General features: G+C 64.3%; 1 protein-coding gene across 2 annotated transcripts; it reads left to right on the top strand.

Moving 5' to 3' along the window:
• Positions 1–7143: 7143 nt before the first annotated feature.
• On the top strand, positions 7144–14158 carry LOC105853198. Of its 2 annotated transcripts, none has more exons than XM_012720638.1 (2): positions 7144–9322; positions 11084–14158. In XM_012720638.1, exon 2 carries the CDS (start codon positions 12272–12274, stop codon positions 13268–13270), a length of 999 nt encoding a protein of 332 aa, XP_012576092.1. In that variant the 5' UTR covers positions 7144–9322; positions 11084–12271; the 3' UTR covers positions 13271–14158. The 2 variants fall into 2 exon arrangements, with proteins under 2 accessions (XP_012576092.1, XP_012576091.1); XM_012720637.1 differs by having other exon boundaries at positions 7144–9956; positions 10738–14158.
• Positions 14159–21066: the final 6908 nt, after the last annotated feature.

Here is a 21066-nt window from a genome sequence, read left to right as displayed (position 1 = left end):
GCTGCCATCCTGTCAATCTATAGGTGAGGAGGCCAAGGCCCCCGGCAGCAGTTACTAGCCCGTGACCTTGAGTGAGTTCTGTCACCTCTCTGCGCCTGGGTCTAATAGTGGAGTCAGAGTTCATTCATTCATCCCAAGTGTTGAAAGCCCCAGGGGGCACCCCACAAACGCTGCTGACTGCCGTGATCCTTGTCCTTGCCGAGCTCTGCACGCCCACCTGTAACTCCAGAGAGGGGTGTCCAGACAAGCCCAAGACTGGGAAGGCCACAGCCAGGGGGTGTCCACCTCAGGCCCCCCACCCCGTCCTGGCGGGGAGTCTCCCAAGCTCTGGACACAGCGAGGTGAACACCAGGGAGGCAAGAGAGACCCCAGGAAGGCAGACAGACAGACCCCAGGCCTCAGCCAGCCTTTGTGGCCTTGGGCCTGTGTCCTGTATACAGAGGGGAGGGAAACGCAGTGTTTGTTTTCCTGGGGCCGACCCGAGGCGTTTTTAGCCCTCTGGTCTCCAGACAAGGAAGAGGATGTTTGGACGGGAGGCTCTGATCTACCTGCCCTGGATGCTGGCTGGAAACCGAGAGAAGCCCCCCAGGGAGCTGGCCAGACTGGGCTGGGAGACGCCCCGGGATCTGGAGCCCCTCCCCAGAGACAGCCCGCCGGCCACACCCCTCTGCTCTTGGCCCGTGGGGTCCTCTGAGCTCCACCACCCGCCCTGCGGAGCTCTGCGCGAGCATGCGGTCCACCTGCACCTGCACCGAGGAGGCTGGCCGAGCCCTGGCCCTTCCCAGGGCGGCTGCCCTTAGCCCAGACACGGGAGACAGCCGAGAGCAGGACACTCGCGCCCAGCCTCACCGGCTCAGAAGAGGCAGTGCCGGATTGGCGCCCAGGGCCTCGGTGCCAAGGCCCACACTGGGCCGCTTCCCTGTCCCAGGGTGCCTCCCGCGTGCCACCCGGATCCAAGCTGCCCAGCTGGTCGTGCCACTTTCACACAAACAGAGCGTTGTTTGAGCTGAGGCTCAGGCTGTGGGGCTGGGGGCGGGGGACCCCAGGACCCCAAGACCCAGAGCGGGCAGCCGTTTGCTGCCCCCAGGTCCACGTCGGGGTGTCCTGGCTGCCTGTGCTGGAGTTCAGTGGGCGGCGTGGGTGTGGGTGGGAGGGCGGCCAGGCAGGGACAGGGAGCCCCTCGTGGGGCGGGGGCCGGTGGGTCAGGGCAGGGGCCCTGGCCAGCTTCCGTGACGGGCCTGGCAGGCGCAGGGCCGCCGGCCGCGGTGTACGAGTCCGTGTTCCATCAGTATTCGTCAGCGCGGGTGTTTACGGGCGCTGGCAGCTCGCCTGGTCCTGTGTGTGCCCCGGGCCTCGGCCGTCTGACAGGGCCGCGCTCACGCAGCTGGGCAAGGCGCAGCTCTGTGGGGCCGAGGGCTAGCAGGGGCCCAGCTGGTGCCCCGTCCACTCTGCACATCCGCCAGGCCCAGCAAAGACGCAGTCCGGCTGGCCGGCCTCTCACCGTGGACCCTCGCTAGGCTGCTAGAAGGAAACGTGGGGAGTCCCCACCTCTGCGAGCGTGGTCCCCGCACCGGCCAGAGCTGGGTGGGTCCCCTGTGAGAGGAGAAGGAGCCACACAGGTGCTCCAGCACCCTGCCTCTGGGTGGGGGCGGTCACTGTGCTTCAGGGTGACCTGATGAGGTGACACTCGTCCTGCCGACCCAGGCCCCGCCCTCCCGGGCTGGAGAGGAGACCCCAGGCTGGAGCTGGGAGAGTGAGGGAGGGAGGGAGGAGAAGTGGGGGAGCAGGGCCTGGGCCTTGCTGGTTCCCGGGAGCGGATGAGTGGTGACCCCACTGCGCACGTGCACTCCTGCTGCCCCGGCTGTCCCCTGGCTCACTCACCCCTCACAGTCCTGACCCTGGGGTGCCGCCCTGGCTCCCCGCCTGCCACCCCGTGTCCCCCTGCCTGGAGGCTGCAGGGGTGAATCCCCGTCTCGGGTGGGTCCCACAGGGCTGTGGGCGTCTCCGGGACTGGGGCCAGTACGTCCAGCAGGCACCCTCTGGCCAGCCCCAGGCCTGCTGTGAGACTCCCCACGGCCGGCTGTGCGTCCTCAGGGGCACGGAGCCTCCTCCCCTGCAGGCTGAGGGGCCAGATTCACCTGCAGGTGAGGGCCCAGGTGAGCAGCGCCCAGTGGGCGGCGCTCAGCACAGTCACCCGGTGTCTAGACCTCGCCGGCCCCTGGAGGGACCCACCAGCCCACAGCCGTCAGTCTCCCCTGCAGCTGGCCTCGGACCGGCAGGGTCAGACTCTGCTTTCTGAAGATCCTGCACGCGTGTGCCCAGTGTGGGTCACGCAGCGTCAGGCCTCCGGACTTCACCGGACGAGATGCACTGGTGCCGGAGCCCTCACAGCCCAGGGCGACATCGTCATTGCCCCCACTGTGTGCACAAGAAGATGGGGTCTGGAGGCGGCCCTGACCGCCCGATTCTCCAGCTGAGGAAGAGGGGGTGCAGCGTGGAAACCAGCCCCGAGGCTGCAGCGCTCATGCCCCGAGTGCCACAGGCAAGGCCTCAGGGCCCCATCTGTAGGGGGGGGTCCCCAGCACAACCTCACCTGGGGAGGATGTGCCGGTGAGCCCTGCCCCTCCCCCGGTGGTCCTGGGGAACTTGAGAGGCCAGCTTGCCAGCTGGCCTCTCTGCAGCCCCTGCCCCAAAGGGCTTACAGGCCGAGGCAGGCAGGTGGGAGGCGACTGAGCAAACGCCCTCGTGCTCACGTGTGTCAACCAAAACCAGAGGGTGCCCAGAGTGACCGTCTCCCAGTAACCAGGGCTTACACCCCTGGGGCACAGCTGCACCCCGTGGCCACAGGGCACACCCTGGGGGTCACCATGACCCCAGGTGGGCCGCCCGCTGCTCCCCTCCCCTGCTCCTCTCCCCCTTCCTGGTCCCCTCCTCCCAGGGGTTCAGACAGGTCCTTCCTAGGGAGAAGCCCACAGCAGCCAGTCCCAGCAGTCTGGCTTGGCCGAGGCCCCGCCCCTGGGCGCAGGGGAGGACAAGGCGGGGTGTCTCCGGGTGATGGGGTGAATTAACGGCTCACATCAGCTGTCTCCCTGCTTCCAGAGCTCCGCTGACTCGGCCCTCTCGGGCAGTAGCCCCCCGCCACCTGCCCTAGGGGAGCAGCCAGCAGGCTGTGCCCTGACTCCAGACTTGCAAGCTGAGGCTGAGACAGGGGCCCTGAGCCCGCCCCGGCCTGAGGGCGGAGCCAGCCTGGGACTCAGGGCACAGGTCTCCCAGGACGGTGCTCCAGATGGGGGAGACACATCACGCCACTCCCCGGACCCCAGCGTGCGATCTTTGCTCACCTGGGACCGGGGAGTGCAGACGCCGGCTGTACGTGGGGGGGGGCCGGGGAGCAGGCCCTGCCCGAGGGCATCGCGTGGGCCCAGGGCGGGGCAGGGAGGGCGAAATGCCCCTTCCCGTCCCCCACCCAGCGCGAGGATGACCCACATGGGGGACACAGGCGCCAGGAGAGCCGGGGGCTTCCCCCATGGCCAAGACCACCACAGGGCGGAGGACACACCTCGGCCTCCACCCTCATCTCCCTGTCCACCCCCCACCTCCCCCAGCTCCTTCCTGTTTTGATGGAAGGAAAAATGTCCAGCTTTTTCCTTCTTTATTTTTCCAGACGGGTGACTCGTCGGGGAAAGGAGTCCCCCCCCAAACCATCATCTTACCTATACAATGGACGCCACGGACCCAGGCCTCGCCTGTTGTGCTGGGGTGGTCGCGGTTATTTTTGAGAGCTTCATGGGGGTGGTTGGCCAGGGGAGGGGACTGGGGGTGCTCAGCTGCCTTCACAGCCCCCTCCCAGATTCCTCCCCGCCCCCACCCCTGCTCCTGGTCCCAGTTCAGGGAGGCGGGAAGGAAGCCTGCTAAGCCAGGGTATAAATAACTCAGGTGGTGGTTACTCAGCTCCTGAGAACATGATAACGTGAGTCATGATGTGAAATCAAGAGGAGCACCGAGCAGCCCGGACCACGGCCACCGCCCCACCAGGCAGGGTCTGGAGGAGGACGGGCGTGGACCTGCCGTGGGGGGCCCAGAGGCCAGTGAGGGGCGGGCGCTTTGCTGGAGCATGATCGGGCTGGGGACCCCAAGCTGGGAGAGGAAGGAGGTCCCGGGGCCCCGCGCTGACCTCTGCTGGCCCTTGCCTTGGGCCTGTCACCGGTCAGTGGGAAGAGCAGGCCTGCTGGGCTTCCTGGCTCCCTCCCCCCACTTGCAAGGCAGGTGTTCCTGGGAGCGTCCGGGCCTCAATGGGGCTCGTGAGGTGGGAGGGCAGTGGACGGTGCAAGGCGCCAGGGCTCTGGACACTGTCCTGCTGAGCCTTTGTCCAGCAGGGTGGCCTGAACCAGGGACAATCCCCTCTCTCCTTTGGCACCAGGACGCAGAGTGGGCATGCGGCCTGGGTGCAGAAACAGGACACCCTTCGGGACGACTGGCCTGGGCAGTGTCATCTGCCCAGCAGCGAGGCTGAGCGGCAGGCCCGGTGCCGGCTCTGGCCGCGTGGGTCAGAAGCCAGCCGCCCAGCCCTGCGCTCCGCGGAGGGCTCATCTCCACAGCAGGGCGCGCCTGGACCCCAGGTTGCCATGGCAACAGGCTCCCGCCACCTGCAGTGGCCTGGTCTGCTGGTGACAGGGCTCTGCTGGGGGGCGGCACGGGCGGCCTTTGGCGACCGGTTTCTGGGGCTGAGCTGCAGGCCCTGCGTGCCGGAGAGCCCGCGGTGGCCCAGCTGGCCAAGCGCCGCCCAGCTCAGGGCGGAGGTCAGAGCACCCGCCCTCCTGCTGTGGGAGAAGTCCTCCTTCCCACCTGGCTTTAACCCACAGGGTGGTCCCCCAAAGCCTGACCGCCACCCGATGTTCCCCCGATGCCCCTTGGCTTGGCTGTCCCAGGGCAGGGAGAGGGACCGACTGTCCCCCACCCCTGCATGCCCAGACAGCTTGGCATGGCTCAGCCCCAGCCATTCATGGGGCAGCCTGCCCTCTGGCCCCTTGCAAACAATGGGGACTCCAGGAATATTGTCCTGCTGGGACTGAATCGAATGCTCTAAATTTAGCCCATGTGATGAGCCCTCCACTTCCTGCCCCTGCTGCCCTCCTTGCAAGGAGATGAGGTCACCCCGGAACTGTCCGCCCCAGTCGGGCTTGGGGGTTCCAGGTCCAGAACTGCTCTCCTGCTCTTGGGGAACCAGGAGTCACGGGTCTTCCCTTCCTCCTGCCTGCCCCTCGGGCCGCTGGGCCAGAACTGCCCGGCAGCCTGGACGGGGTTGGGGTGAGGGGAAAGAAGAGGGCCGAGGGCAGGGAGGGCGCCCTCGGGGAAGGGCCAGGTACCTGAATGCCTCCGAAGAAACCCCAAGTTTCTGTCATGCACGTAATAGCCCCACTGCGCGCTGCTCTGTGCCCCCACGCCCGGAGCCAGTGGTCTGGCGGAAGGAGGCCGAGGGGCAACCAGCCCGGGCCAAAACCATGCCAGTCGCGGCCTGGTGTCAAGGACATGAGCCAGCGAGGTGGCACCAGACCTGGGGCTGGGGCAGAGCCCTGCTTCGGGAAAGGGTCAGGGAGGATCTGAGAGTGACACTGGAGCCGAGTCTTGGGTAACCAGAGAGAACTATTTGAAGGTCTGGGTGGGGCCGAGCACTCCAGGCTGGGGGGGTGGGGGGGTGTCGGCCACCTCAGGTCAGAAGAACCAGGTCAGGTTTGAGGCCAGGAGACCGCCTTCCGCCGGGGAGCCGCGCGGAGGGTCCGCCTGGCCTCCCGCTGCCGCAGACAGGTGCTCTGACTCCGGCCCCCCGGCCCTCAGCCACCGCCCCCCGCCCTGAGCAGCTCCCAGAAGCCCCCACTCTCCGGCTCTGCCAAGAATCTGGGGTTGGCAGGGAGTTGCGGGGGGGCTCTGGAATGTCGCCTTCCGGTGCCAGTACAGGCGTGCCAACCTCGGCAGAGGCCTGGGGGCGGACGGGGGATCACCGGATCTTGTCTGGAGTGGGAGGCTGGCTGGCGGGCAGGAGCTAGCAGGGGAGGAGCAGCCCTGCTGCCAAAGCTCAGGTGAGGGAGGTCGTCTGCAGGGCGGGTCTGCCTGGGGCCCCTGACGGCGGAGGTGGGGGGCTGGTTCCAGCCACCATGCTCCGTCCAGCCCCTCCAGGAGCCCACAGTCCACTTCAGGTGTGCCTGAGTGCCGCTGGCGGGCGGGAGACCCCTGTTAACCTTTCCAGTGCTGGCCAGGAGGGAGAGCGCTCTGGGCCGAGGCTGACCTGGGTTCAAATCCCATCGCCAGTTTCTGCCTTTTGGGGGGGCGTTTCCTCGTCCGTAAGATGGAGACACCCCCCGCTGCAGGGGTGGGGTGACCCCTCCCTCCCCCCAGGCCTGGCACACTCCGGCACCCTCAGCTGTAGGGGTCCTCTTCCTCCTCCCTGGTGGTTTCCCCTGGCCCTGGGGGGTGGGAGCATGAGTGAAAGGCAAGGCAGTGGGGTACTTGGGTGTCAGGAGGATCTGGTTTGAGCTCTGGCTCTTCTGCTGAGCAGCTGTGTGACCTTGGCCAAAGCCCCAAACCTCTCTGAGCCTATTTCTCTGCGGGTCTAATGGCAACAGTAGCAAGTACCTTCCCCACAGGGTTGTTAGTGTGATCAGCACCCCAGGAGAAAGAGGACACTGTGGGGAGACCAGGATCCCCCACTAGCCCAGGTTGTTGGAGGCTTCTGGCGAGGGTGAGGGGCAGGCTTGAGCCGCCTGCTGAGAAGAGAGAGGGCCACACCCAGACGCCTGCCTGTTCCTCTCAGGGGAAGCTGCAGTGCTGGCAGTTCGTGGGGAACCCCCCCCCATAATCCCAGCTATGCCGGTGGGGAGGGGGCAGGCCTCTTCCAGACAGATGCCCTTCAGGCCACCCAGGGCCTCCGCCCCTCTGCCTCCAGAGCCCAGGCCAAGATGCCTTTATTTTTAAACCTGCAAACAATGCCTGGCTGGGCCCCTCCAGGGAGCAGGTGGGGTGGGGGGCAGAGGCCACACTTCCTGGGCCAGCACCCTCCACCCCCAGAAGGGAGCGGAGGGGACCCTGCTCCCCACTGACAGGGACAGAGCCTTCCTGGCTCCCCCCTCCAGCCTTGGCCCTCTCTCCCTGGGGGTCTGGGTTCTAGAGTTTGCTGCCCCTGCGCCCTGCACCCCCTGAAGGCACACCTGAGCTCCTCAGCCGGGTGGGGGACAGAGGGCCAGAGGCCTAGCTGGGCCGCCTTGCCCAGCTCCCCCTCTCCCCCGCTACTTCCCCATCCACTGTGACCCCAGAAGACATGACACCCTTTCAGAGGCGACAAGGCCTCTCCCGTCATGGGGTGCCCCTCAGAAGTCCACAGGCACCAGCGGGCCGAACGCTGACCCTCGGCCTTGCCACAGTCCTGAGTCCCCACCCGCCTCCGCAGGCCTCACCCCTCGCTGGGCACACCCTGGAGCCTCCTCCAAATGCACCAGGCATCCCCCAGGCGCACCTTCCTCCCTCTCCCTCCAGCCAGCGACCCCCAGTCACCTCCTCCCGGAAGGCCTGGGGTTATGAGCCTAAAATGGCTCTTACTCATCTCTCTCTCTACCCCCAAGCCTGGCCCAAGACTTGGCACCAGGAAGGATCTTAGTAGGTGGGTGGGTGGGTGAGCAGGTGAGCGGATGGCAGGGACAGGATTCGGGGCCAGTCGGCTGGCTCTGCAGACCTTTGCTGTGGGCTCTCGGGAGGTCCCTGGCCTGTGCTGTTGTGCCTCATTTGCCAACCCAGCGGCTGGAAGAGGCTAACCCAGCTCAAAAGGTCACCAGTCCCGGGGTGACCCTGCAGGCTGGGTGGCCCTCGCCAGCCTCTCGGAGCCTCTGGGCCCCCGTGACGGCTCCACGCCTCCGGGAATGCCCGCACCATGCTGAATTAGCCCTCAGTGAGGTGCGCGGCCCTGACCGGAGCCAGCGGGCATGGTGCCCACAGCTGAGGTTCCGAGGTTCCGAGGTTCCCGGGGATGAGGCAACTGTCACCCGGGCTGGGGTGTGCTGAGCAGCGCCTCGTGAACCAGGTCGGGGGATCAAGTATGACAGAGGCAGCTGAGGGACACTGAGGCCTCCAGACATCGACCAGGTGAGGCCCCAACTCTCCAGGGGTGACGGACTGGAAATGAGCACCTGTGGGAGACCTGGGGACCCCTGACAGCAGACCGCAAGGGGCTGTCTCTCAGCCTCCTGGGGCCTGCTGCTGGGCCCTGGGTGGAGCCCCTGTACGTGAGGCTGTCCCAGGGGTCTTGGTGCTGTCTGGGCCAGGCACCCGCGACCCCGGCGGCGAGAACCCCGGCCCCTGACTGAGCGGACCCCCCTGCTCACAGAGCTGTGTTAGGAAATCACCCCAGATCTGCTTCCAGAATGAGTCAGGAACCTCCCAGGGGCCAAAAATAGTCCCAGGGACCCCTGACAAGGACACAGACATCTCTCAGAGTGTCTGAAAGCAGAACTGGCCTTCACCATTCGAGCTCCAGAGCCCACAGGCCGCCCGCCCTCTTGTCCCGTGACGCAGGGGCCTGGGGCGCCTGGCCCTGACCCTCGGGCGCCTGCCCCAAGCCCAGAACCTCCCGGAACCCTGAGCTTGACCTTCCCGTGGAGACACATGGCCAGATTGCCCCACCCCCCGAATTTGAATTCTTTTTCATCTTTCACATCTTTTCTATAAAAGCAACAATACGTGTTCCCTGAACGAAAATCTGAAAAATGCAGAAAAGTCAAAATAAGGAAGAAAAATCACCACCCACAGCCCCGCCACCCAAAGACAATCATTGTTAAGTGTGATGTATTTCCTTCCATAGTGTTTGCCGAGGGGATTTTTTAACGTGGCTGAGATCATGCTGTATATTAAAAGGAAACAACAGCTCTCGTATCCTGCCTGGGGCTTGCCGCTATTTCTGGGTGACATTCTCGGCAGTCCCGTTTCTTTTTCCTTCTCTCTGTGCCTCATGCTGATTGGCTGCCTGCTATTTTGTCCAGTGGAAGTTCCATAGTTTATTTAGCCATCCCCTGACTGGTGAACGTATCAGTTATTTCCAGTTTTTTTTGTGTTATTTATAATATATTTTGATAGATCTTTGTACGAAAGCTCTCCTTTTTCCATGGTCAGGGCTGTCGCTGTCTCCTTGCCTGGAATGGAATTACTGGGTCCCAGATGTTGCTGACACGGGAGGTCCACTAGCTTTCCAGGGGGCTTGGGCCATTCGACAGAGGGGCGAAGAGAAGTCTCAGAGGGGCCGTGACCCGTCCACTGTTACTCGGCTGCTCGCGATGCCAAGGTCCTTCCCCTGTTCTTCGCGCATCCCTCCGGTCATCCCTCCAGTCATCCCTCTGGTCACCCCTCCGGTCACCCCTCCGGTCATCCCTCCGGTCACCCCTCCGGTCACCCCTCCGGTCACCCCTCCGGTCACCCCTCCGGTCATCCCTCTGGTCATCCCTCCATGCATTCAACAGATAAGTGCACCTAAGTTTTGCCAGGTGCAGGCAGGTCGAACCCCTGGAGATCCTGCAGTGAATAAAACAACAAATAATAAAATGACCTTCGCTCAAAGTCCTTCCACCCCAAGGGTTCGGAGGAAAGCAGCGAACGGCAGGGTGCCGCTGGGCTGTGCAAATCCAGCTGAAGCCCGGAGGTCGGTGACTTGCATCTCAGTGGGGAGGCAGAGGGTGACCTCTGTCCCGAAGGTGGCCCAGCTCGTGCAGGCTAAGAAAGGGACAGAGCAGAGGCTGCAGGACAGTGGGTGACCTAGGAGGCCAGCACCAGCATAGCCAGCTCTGCGAACACCAGGTGACCTGGACACCCCTAACCTCTCCGTGCCTCCGTTTCCTCACCTCTAAGACAGACGGTCACGGAGCGCTCCCCTCTGTCACGGTGACGCTCGCTGGCGGGAAGCAGCCTGGTGTGGTGCCCAGGTGTGTTCTGTTTTATGAATGCGCAGGAGTGGTCACCCAAGGGCTCACAAGCACAGGGGTCCTGAGCCCACTCTCCATCTAACAGCTAGGTAGGAGGAGGCCCTGCCTCAAGCCAGAAACCCCAAGAGGTCTCCCGCCTCCCCGTTGCAGTTATCAGCTGCCTTGACCCTGGGCCTGCCCCCGCCCCGAAAGATAAGGAGGGATGGGTAGAGTCCCCCCCACCGTGACCCCTCCCCAGTCTTCTGGGCAGCCGGGCCTGACCCCTGGGCATCCCTCTCTCTGCTGAGGAACTTTGTCTTCGGAGACTGGCTCCCTGGCCATCCAAGGAGGGAAAGGCTTCCTGGCGCGAACAATGGGGCCGGATCCCCTGGCATGCGGGGGTGTGGGCATCTGAGGAGGGTGCCGGTCCTGCTCGGAGGAGCCGGGAATGTGCAGACGGGTGGGGCACACCAGGTCCCGCGGGGGCCCAGCGCTGTGGGGCCCGCTCTGCCTGCTGGACCTGGGCTCCCAGACCCTCTTTACAGACAAGAAAGCAAGGTCACCCCACACGGGCACGCTGGGGCCCCTGTGGCGCTCTAGTCTGGACGTCAGGCTACACGTCCTGAAGCGCACCCCCACTTACTGGCCCTGCTGCTGACTTTGCAGGGCCCCCGCCCCGGGGCCCACAGGCCAGTTGCCTGTGGGCCTGGCCTCGCCCAGCCGGCCGGGGTGCCCCAGCACCTGCCTGGGCGTGCCTGTACCCCTGGGTTGTGGTCTGAAATCTCTCCTGTTCTGCACGCAGTAGGTGCTCAGCGTTCCCCGGGCGAGCAGCCGAGAGGGAGCAGCGGAGAGAGAACCTCGCTGGCGCCTGGCTCCCTGCCCGGTACCTGGTCCTCACGTCTCACCCCTGTGGCCTCCGTGCTGCAGAGGTGCCCCCCACTTCCCGGGAGCCTGTGGTGTGCAGGGGCCGAACAAGAGGGCTTTGAGGCGGCCCTATCTCCGGAGGGAAGTGGAGGCGATAACGCAGCTTCTCACTTTCCCAGCCTGTCCTGGAGCCGAGATAACGGGGGGAGGAGGGATGCCGGAGCCCTGCTGGCAACAGGGCCACCCACCTGACCCCCAGGTCTCCCACCACCCCCCTATCACAGACTCCTGAAACCCGAGGACCAGCTCGGAAGAGGCAGCGAGGCCGGCAGACGATAAGCCCCCAGTGCTGGTGGGGAGCGGGACAAGTCTCCAGCGCCCCCGGAGCGACCTGTGTGCCTGGGCTCCCTTCCTGGGTCCACCCTCTCTGCCCAGGAGCTCACCTGACCCTCGGCTGCTCTCCAGAGCTGCCCTAGGACACAGCCCCCGCCGGAGGCCTTGTGCTGACCCCAGGCCCTCCCGAAGCTCTCTGGCCAACCAGGGAAGAAGCTCGGGGGCTGTCGCCCAACTTAGCAGCATCTTAACAGCAACCCAAGCGAACCTGCAGCCCAGCTCCCCCGGGCAGGCTGTGCATTCCCCTCCAGCACCCCCTCCAGCACCCCCCTCCTCACCCTCCCACCCTGGTCAGGCCTCGGAAGAAGGGTCACAGGGGTGTAGAACAGAGAAGGGGCTGCGTGTGGTGGGGGAGAGCCAGAACCGGACACAGGACCCCAGGCTTTACCCCCAGCTCTGCAATGAATGCCCTGGGGCACCTTGGCACATCCCAGCACCCCTCTGCCCCTCCATCTCCAGACGGGGTGACTCTGGTTTTACCATAAAGGATGCAAAGTGGCTCAAAGAACTAAACCCGTTCAGGGCCTTTGGAAGTGCCCAGGCCTCGTGTCCCTGCTGCGCTCCCTGGAGGCCGCTCTCCTGGCAGCCCCGGAAGGGCAGGCCGGTGTCGTCCGTCCCAGCATGACCCGGGCCCAGGCGGCCACACTCTGCAAGCTCCCTGGGACTGTACCCACGTGTGGCCAGTGCTTCTCTTGGGAGAACATTTTCTCGGCATCGTCACAGATGTATGTTCACATATGCACGGCTAGGAGGCACATGAAGAAGTGCCCGCATGGCCAGGGCTAGAGAAAGAAAGTTCACGATAAACTGGCCCCTCACTCCCAGTGGACGGCTGAAATCACAATCCCAAGCTCTGGGGAGGACCGAGAGCCACTGACCCCTCGCCACGGCTGATGGGATGCAAGCTGATTCGGCCACCTGGAAAGAGCTGACTGGCCCCAGAAAGCCAGCTGCTCCCTGACCGGGGACACCCACGCGAGAGAGGGAGGCACATGCCCACGTGATGACGTGTCAGGACTGTCCCCACAGCGTCTTTTCAACTGTCTGCCAGTGGCACCCAGCCCAGGCTCCCTCCACAGATGAGCTGGAAAGGAGATGTGGTCCATCCACGTGTGGAATATTATTCAGCCAGAAACAGGAACAAGGTGCTGACACACCCACAGACTTACTTGAGCGGAAGCCGCCGCAGACCACACACCACACCGCAGCATGCTCACGGGGCAGGGCCCGGAGGGTGGTGCCGGGGAGGGCGACTGGGCTGCTGCCGGCTGCGGGTGTCTCTGGGGCGGTGTCGGAAGCCAGGTGGTGGCGCTGACTGCGCAGTCAGTCCGGGGGTGCACGGCACAGCCCACCCAGGCCCGTGGAAACACCCAGATGGCTGGAGCTGGGGTGCAGGCTCAGCCCCTGGGCGTTGCCTTGGCTCTTGTGCGCCACCTGACAGCCCCGTGAGGTGCGCGTTTGGCATATGCAGGGAGCGAGGTCGAGAAGTGGGGTCGCTGGCACTGGAAGTAATGGCGGCACGATGCCTCCCTGGCCTTCATAGAGGGGGCGGGCTGGGGGCCCTGGAGCTGCCTTTGCGGGTGACAAGCTCTGTGATAGGCTCCCCTGGGCCTCTCACCCTTCCCCTCCAGGCCCGTCTTCCATCTGTCAAAAGCGCTGCATCCCTAGTTTCCAAGCTGTGTTCTGAGGCACCTGAGCTAAGAAGGGAGCTCAGCTGCCCTGGGGAAAGGGGGCCCCTGAAGCCTCCGGGGACCCCACCCCGCCCTTGCCCCCCCTTCAGGCCTGGCCTCCCCTGGAAGGCAGGATGTGGCTGCCAATGTAGGTGGGGAAGAGGAAGGCGTGGGGGGCCGTGCTCAGGATCCACATCCCGGGGCCTCGGAGATGGGAACTCCAGGTGTCTAGAGCCCAGTTTCCGGCTCCGGCCGAGTGAAGAAGCCGTGGGCAGCTGCCTCCCAGGACACAGCGCTGGCTCGGAGCCCAGAGCCCTTCCGGGACATGATGCCTGCTCTTCGCTTCCTTGCTCTGGGGGGGCGCTCTGGAGCCTCTCCTCAGGGCCTGGGTCCCTAGGCCTGGATTAGCCAAGTTTCCTGGGCTCACCTGAGTTCTAGACACATCAGAGGGTGAAGCTGGGGACCCTGCCCTTGTTGAGTTCATCAACCCCCCGTCATGTTTGCAGAAGTCCAACCCCAGCCGTCAAACACTCCCGAGAAGGAGGCTGACAAGATGGGGCAGGAAGGCGAGTGAGCAACAGGGAGTGGTGAGGACTGTGGCCAAGTAGGGCATCTTCCTGAGCAGGCCACAGTTACTTGGTTACAGCTGCCAGATTTCTGGTTTTTCAAGAGAAGCCAAAGATCTGGATTTCAATGGGAAATCTCCAAATTTGGAAGGCAAAACACATCCTTGAACAAGACATCACCTGTGGCCACAGTTAGCAACATTATCTCATGGATGGAGTCCACTGCCAACCTGCAGGGAGAAAATGGGGGCTCAGGGAGCCCAGACTCAGGCCTGGTCTCTCCTTCCACGCCCCAGGAAGGACAGGCGCCTGAAGCTGCTCCTCTGTTTAAACAAACAAATAAACAAAGGAGTCTTCCTTCACAGTGCTGTGAGATAAAGGGTGGCCCATCCCAGGCACAGCAAAGGAGGAGGAAGCTACTTCGGTCCTGATACCGTCCTCCTCGCTGTGCGCCAGAGGGCAGCCGCTGGGGGCGTGTGCCCAAGACCAAGGAAGAATGGGAATCTATCTTTATGTGGATCTGTACCGGCGGCTGGGAGAAGGCTCAGGAAGCGGCTGGGCCGGGTGGGAGCAGAGCTGTTTGCTGCAAACCCTTTGACATATTTCAATTGTTGGACACGTGCGTGTGTTCACTCTTCAGCGAGTAAAAAGGGCTTTTTGTTGTAATCTCCCGTCTTCTGTCCCGAGGCATCCTCTGGAGCTGAGACATGGAGGGGCAATTGTGGGTGTCCTGGGGTCTGGCTGTGGGCTGTCCAGACGAGGCCCCCTGGGTACCCGGGGTGCTCTGTGCTGACCGCCCCGGGAGGGAAGCCTGTTAGAACTCACTGTACAACTGGAGGACCCGAGTCACACAACGGAAGTTATGGGAGCTGCTTGAGCTAGGATCCAGGTTCTTAGAGGTTTCTGCTTCTTCCCGAGTCCTCTTCCCTGACCACCTCCCCTCTCCCAGCTAAGGATCCGCAACCTGGGGTCTGTCATGGCTCAACCAGGCCCAGGCTCCAGGCTCGCGCTCCGCCGGCTTCCAGTCAGAGCTCGCCAGGCAGGTCCGGACCCCCAGCGGGACCCTCACGCTCCTGCCACCCAGATGGGCCCAGTAACTGGATTCCTTCCGAGAATGGCTCAAGGGCAGGTCAGGAGACCATCTGGGCTGCAGACACCAGCATTTCCCTTAAACCTCGGGTCCCCTGGGGGCTCACAGCCCCCAACAGAGCCTATGTCTGGGGGTCCCCGGTCCATCTGCCCAGCGTGGGCTCTGGGGTCAGATAGCGCAAGGATGCCCGGGGCCCCTTAGACCACGCACAGCTTGGCCAGGACATGAGCACCTCACTGAGTCTCCAGTGAAGAGACCAGAGAGGTTAGGCCACTCGCGTAAAGTCACACGGCCACGAGCAGAAGAGAATCGCGCCATGATGCAGCTCCCGCGACCTCTTCGGATAAGAAATCTGCAACCCACCCCCAGTATGAAGGGGCTAGAGGAGGCCCCAGAACAGCTAAATGCAGGCGCACTCTTCTGAGGGAGCACGAGCCCCCCGCCCCGGCCAAGGGTAAGACCAGATCACGCAGGGGGGCCTGAGGGGGCCGTCTAGGTGGACATGGAGGTGGGGTAGCTCCCGGTGGAGAATGAGGTCAGGCGTGGCTGACGCCAGCTGGTGATTCCTCCGGCCCAGCTCCTGCGCCTCCAGGGCAGGCGACTGCCCAGGCTCCCCCCACTGGCCAGTGGCCAGGCCTGAGCTGCCCAGTGCCCCCTTGTGCTGACTCATGTCCACCCAGCCGGCTCTGCTGGAGGGAGGGGGCGGACCCCACTCCTCGCTTGACCTTATCAGGCTTGCTCTGTCCAGCGCCCTGGATGTGGGCAGGGCCTTGGCACCTCCCCGGCCCCTCCCTGCCAGGCGAGCGGGACCTGCATGAGCTCATGGGAGCCCAAGGCCGGGGAAGGGCAGGCAGGGCGGAGGCGGGAAGGGAGGGGGCAATGCCTGGCTGGGGTGCCGCTGGGGCTGCCCGTCGGCCCTCTGCCCGCCGGGACAGGGCTGGGCACCGGCTATTTTTAGTTCGCGAATGAGGAATGGCAGAACCCGGAAGCAGCAGCTGCTGCAGGGAAGCGTGTTGTTGCCTGCTCGACGCACACACGCAGACACCCAGTCACACCAGGCGACGTGCTCGTGCCGACCGGAGCACACACGCCGGCAGGACCGTGTCACGCGGGGACACCTCTCTGCAGGCATTCGCGCGTGCACAGGCCCTGCACAGGCCCGGCGCCACGGGGCCCCGCGTACACCCCGCCAGGTGGAACCTGGGGCGTCAGGCTGGCCGCGGCCCCCCTGCCTGCTCTGCTCCCCACTCTGTCTCTGGTGAGTCCTCTCACCCCCCCGCACCTCTGGCCTGCACCCCAGCTCTTTTATGCATAAATAAATAAAAATAAATCTTTACAAAAATAGAAAGGATGAAGTAGGCAGTAGGAAGAAGAATGCGGAAACTTCCCTCGGATACACATGGGGGGCGGGGGGCCATTTATAGGACAGTGCGTGGGATGTGCACATATTTAAGTTTTAAAAGCGCGAACTCAGTGTGTGCACGATCACGGTGTGTGCACGGCAGAGAGGCGCCCTGGGGGGCAGAGAGGCGCCCTGGGGGGCAGAGAGGCGCCCTGGGGGACAGACAGCTGAATGAAGGGGCCTGGGACGGAGTGTGCCTTGCTTTCCGTGGGCACGATAACAAGTCACCGCCTGATGTGTGGCTTAAAATAACAGGAGCTCATTCTCCCTGTCCGTGGGACCAGAAGCCTAGTCACGTGTCGTCAGGCCCCAGCTTCCGAACCCTGGGGGCGGGGAGCTCCGCCCCTTCCAGCTTCTGGGGGCTCCAGCTTGCCTTGGCTCGTGGCCTCTGGTCCCCGCTTCTGCCTCGTGTCTTCTGTCCTCCACGTCTTCCCGCTCCCGGCGAGGACGCCCTTGCTGCACGGACGACACATCCAATGCCGCGTGAGCCTCTTTGAGCTCTGTGCTCTGGATGACGGCGCAGGCTGTTCCAGAGACCGTCACCTCCTGAGGTTTGGGTGGACACTGTCACCTCCTGCGGGCGGCAGGGCCTGCAGGGGAAAGGGGTGTGTCCCTGTAGCAACCGGTGTCATGGATACAGCTAACCCTTGTGTTGCTCATTTTAATTTGTGAAGACTCTAAAATCTGGGCCCTCCCTGGTAGCACAGTGGCTTAAAGCACAACACTGCAAAGCCACCTGCAGTCGCTGCAGCAGGAATAACCCCCCCCCCTCGCCAGGGAGTGACCCACATGGCACAGCAGACCCCTCCTGGCTCCCCGCTGCTCCCCTCAGCAGTGGATTTCAGTAGATCTGTCTGCTGCCCACTCCATCTCTGGTGAATCCTCTCACCCCCTGCACCTCTGGCTTACACCCCAGTTCCTTCTTCTACACATAAATAAATAAATTCTTTAAAAAAATTCTAAAACCCCAGAAGACAAGACAGGTCTTCAAAGATCCCTCCCTCCCAGCGTCGGCGTCTCTGGTTTGGTCCCGTCCCTCAGAGGAGAGGGGCTGACCTGGCTGGAAGAGGCCTGGGTCCTCGGCCTCCTGTCACTGGGGAGGTGACAGTCCCAGGGAGAGGGAGGTGCGGGCTGGGGGCTGTCCATGGCCCAGTGATGCCCACCCCCAGGTCTCTGGACACGCGAGTTCATCCAGTTCACATGACAAACTTGAGGCTGAACACGGAAGGGGTCTGAGCTCTCACCTCCTGGTTGGGGGCACTAAGCCCTGTCCTGCTTCTCAGCAAAACCATGCCCCTAAGTCTCCTTCCAGCTGCAGCCCAGGCTTTCCCCGGGAGATGCCTCCGCCCCAGTTTACAGCCAGAGCTGGACAAAGAGGTGGATGAGGGGAGGCCGAGACCGGGGAGGCGTAGTCAGGCTCTGAACCCGACCGGGCTGTGCTGTCCAGTCTGCAGACCCTTGCTGGGCCCTGTGTCCCCAGGAGGCCATGCAGAGCCAGGCGCTGAGGACTCCGGCTCCCGCTGGGCCCCGGGGGCCACACAGCCCAGCGGCCCGAGGCTGGGGCGTCTTCCTTCCTCTGAGGCCATGTCGGGCCCTTGCGCCTGGCTGTGTGTGGCCAGGGCCCAGGACAGAGCAGGGCCTGCCCGAGCAGTGACCTGATACCCCTCCCTGTGTCTGGGAGGCTGGGGCCCCGGCCTGCACTTCTGCCTCCTCACTCTGGGAGCTGGGGGACAGGGGCTGGGAGAGGGTGCCCTGTTCACAGGCACCAGGTGCCCTCACCCGAGCCCCCCTGGGTCTTGGTGATTAATTAATCATCAGCTGTTTAAAGATTAACAACAGCAGAACAGCGGGGCTGGGTGGGGGTGGCTGAGCCGGTGATGGGGGTGTGGAGGAGGAGCTGCCCTGGGGACCCCTGGGCCGGTGACAGAGGGGTGGGAGGGTGGGAAAGAGACTGGCTCTGCCTCCCCACCCCTCCCGCCTCAACCCTCCACAGCTCCACCCTTCCCTGGCTTCTGGGCCTCAAAGGCTGGGCAGGGTGGGGTGGGCTGGTGCCTGCTGAACTCACAGTGGGGCACCATCCCATGGGACTGAGGGGCAAGAAAGGTCTTCAGGGGCAAGAACAAGGATCTCAGACTTGAGTCAGACCTCTGTCCACAGGCCCTCACCTGGGCAGTGTGACCTCAGGCCAGCCCACCCGCTCCGGCCTCAGTTGCCTCATCTGCAAAACGAGGGCACGGTCAGCATGTTGGTGCAAGGGTTCTCTGAGCTCAGCCCCCCGGGCACGCTGTGACGCCCCCAGAGACCCCAGCCCGAGTCCTGTCCCACACCCCATGCGGAACTATGCTCCTCTGAAAGTCACAGTCGAGTTCAAGTTTAATTTCAAGCCCTGGGGAAGGGAAAGTGGCCCTTTCTCCAGGACCGGGTGGGGAAGGTGAGTCACCCGGGCTTCCTCACCTGGGCTGATGCACATCTGTGCGAGGGACGCCAGGGGAGGAGACAGACAGACAGGGACACCGTCCTGTGCCTGGCTGCAGCCACATCCACAGCCCGAGCTGGCTGAGGCCGGCAGGTCTGGGTGACAGGGGCTGGCCCCTCAGGCACACGGGGCACCCTGGCCGGCCCATATCCGCGCGCCTTCCCCAAGCCTCGCCCTTCTCTCCCCCGCCGTTAGGTAACTGAATCCTGCCCAGACTCCACTTTCTTCCAAGGTGCTGGAGGGGTCAGTGAGTCGGGTGACTCAGGAGTGGGAAAGACCCATGAAGTCATCGGCAGGCCGCCACTTCGGGCGCTCAGGAGGCTGTCTGGCCTCTGGAGTCACCGCGGGAGCCAGGGAGATTCCCCAGGAAGGCACTGCTCCCTGGCTGCAGGATGGGCCGGGGCACCTGACTCAGGGGGCGTCTGGGGGGCGGGGGGCTTGTGCTCTGCGTTGCCTCTCCATCGCCTGGGGAGGGGAGACACTGGGGCAGAGCCTGCTCGGAGGCTTAGTGCCTGCTGGGCCTCATGGCAGCAGCCGAAGCACAAAAGCCAAAAAACCAGGGGTCTCCCAGGAAAAAGGCCCCCGTGAGTCTCAGACCCCGTCCCAATGTCTCCCCAATCCCCACGCCAGAGGCCCTTCCAGCACCCCTGGGCCTCAGCCACAATGCAGATGCTGAAAGCTGCCTGCTGGGGCTGGGAGCTGGGGGCTGGGGCATAAGCTCCTGGCAGGGAGCCCACTCCGACTCAGAGACTCAGAGCCAGAAGTCAGCGAGGGCCACTCCAGCCGCAGCAGAGGTAAGAAGCATCTGGGGCTGTGACTGTCCCCAAGCAGGAGTAGGCAAGGAGAGTTCTGGAAACCGGGGTGGGCCTGCAGGCAGGGCTGGGCCCACCTGGAGCTAAGCGGGGAAAAGGGGGGCCCCCTCTCTCCTACCTCTGCTTCCCCTTGGCAGAAACCCCCAGAGCTGCTGAGGACTCACTGCCCAGAGACCCGGCTGCATGGGGCAGCCAGGGGCAGGACGCACGAGGCGTTCAGCGAGCAGAAGCGAAGCCACGTAGCCCAGAGGTTGGCGCCTTTCTGCAGAACTGGCTGCCCCGGGCCACGCCAGGCTGTGTCCTGCCCTGGGGACAGAGTGGAAACGAGAGCGTGTCCCCATGGCACGGAGGGGAGGAGGAGGCAGCGTGGGGAGGTGACTGGGCCGAGAGGGAGCCCCGTCCACGGGCGGCCCGGGCCCTGCTCCAGGTCGCAGGTCACTGGTGCTGGCTGGGGGGCAGCACCTGCCCAGGCCCGGGGGTCAGAGGCGGGAGCCGCTGTGCCTCACCTTTTCCCATCATTCTTCCAAAGCCTGGGAGGTTGCTTGTGCGTGGGGTGGGAGGCTGGGGGCGTGGGGGGAGGCCCAGCACCCCCGAACGCCTGCTCCCTTTGCCTCTCCAGGCGAGGAGCCCTGTGCGCCAGGGCAGGCGAGAGGGCGGCCAGACCCAGAGTGTGGCGATGAGCAAGCCGCACGGAGAGGGCCGTGCGCGTTCCCAGACGAGCCAGCAAATTCCTGGTGGGGTGCCCCGTGGCACCACCCCGCCCTGCCCGGCTCCCCCGCACTCAGCCCCTTTGTCTGCCAGACACTTTGAGCAGCCGCTGCCCCCCTACCCGACACCCTCCCACGCGCTCTCACTCCCAGGTGGGGTTCCACCAGCCAAGCACCCCTACCAGGGCCGCGGCCTGAGAGGGCAGCCTTGCACTTATCCCGGAACCAGAGGGGCCCAGAGAGGGTCGGTGGCGAGCCCCGAGCCCCGCAGGCCAACCCCAAGTCCCGGGACCCCATTTATTACTCTTCCCTAAACGAGCCCCTTCTGCCAGACCCTCGTTCCGGGGCTGCGGGGCACCCCTCCCTGGGCTCCTCTCCCCGGCCAGGCCCGGAGCCTTGCAAGCCGCCTCCTCACCCTGCGTGTCCCCATTTTATAGCCCAGGAAGCCGCCAGCTCACCGAGGCTGCTTGCCAGGACCACCCAGGGCGCCGGCATGCAAGGTGCCTAGCCCAGGTCCCATCCCACCCACGGCTCCTGCCGGGAGCAGCTGCTAGGCTGGTGGGCGCCCGGGGGCTCCGCTCAGTGGTGTCCACGCAGAACCGGGCCAGGCCAGTGTCCCTGGAGCCCAGAGGCGGGGAGCCCGGCCCTGTCCGCTCGTCCACCCGCTCCAGCTCCAGCCGCCCGTCCAAGGCGGGGCGCAGGGCGAGGACTCCCTGCCCTCGGGAGGTGGGCACCTGTTCAAGAGCAGACAATAGGTGCAGATGGGGTGGTAGAAAAGCAGATAATGAAACCAGAGGCTCAGCTTCACCCCGAAATAGATCAGCTTCCAGCAGTGACCCATAAAAGGACACCTTCTGCCCCCTGCCCCGTTGTATGTCTCCTCAGCGCCTCTTCGACCCCATCATGGCCCCTGGTGGCCCAGGGGTGGGGCCCGCCTCTCTGGCACGACTTGGGAGGATGTTTTTGGGGTCTGGGACACTATTGCTAATTCACAAGGGAAAATTCGAGTGCTCCCACACCTACAAAATCACCCACCAAGTCATCCCAAGTAGCCAGGGTCTGCTTTAGAGAGCGAGGAAAGGCCCGAGGCTAAAGCCACTTCTGCATGAGTTCGATCCTCACCCCGGAGGTGACCACAGGCCGCGGCAGAC

The sequence above is a fragment of the Condylura cristata genome, unplaced genomic scaffold, assembly GCF_000260355.1.
Source record: "Condylura cristata isolate star-nosed mole 26May11 unplaced genomic scaffold, ConCri1.0 scaffold00004, whole genome shotgun sequence".
In the NCBI taxonomy this organism is placed as follows: domain Eukaryota; kingdom Metazoa; phylum Chordata; class Mammalia; order Eulipotyphla; family Talpidae; genus Condylura; species Condylura cristata.
The sequence above is the reverse complement of the archived record's forward strand: the minus strand, read 5'-3'. Positions and strand labels throughout refer to the sequence as shown.

Coding starts and splice junctions, on each gene's coding strand:
- LOC105853198 (XM_012720638.1), top strand. CDS start 12,272: ATGAGCTGGAAAGGAGATGTGGTCCATCCACGTGTGGAATATTATTCA.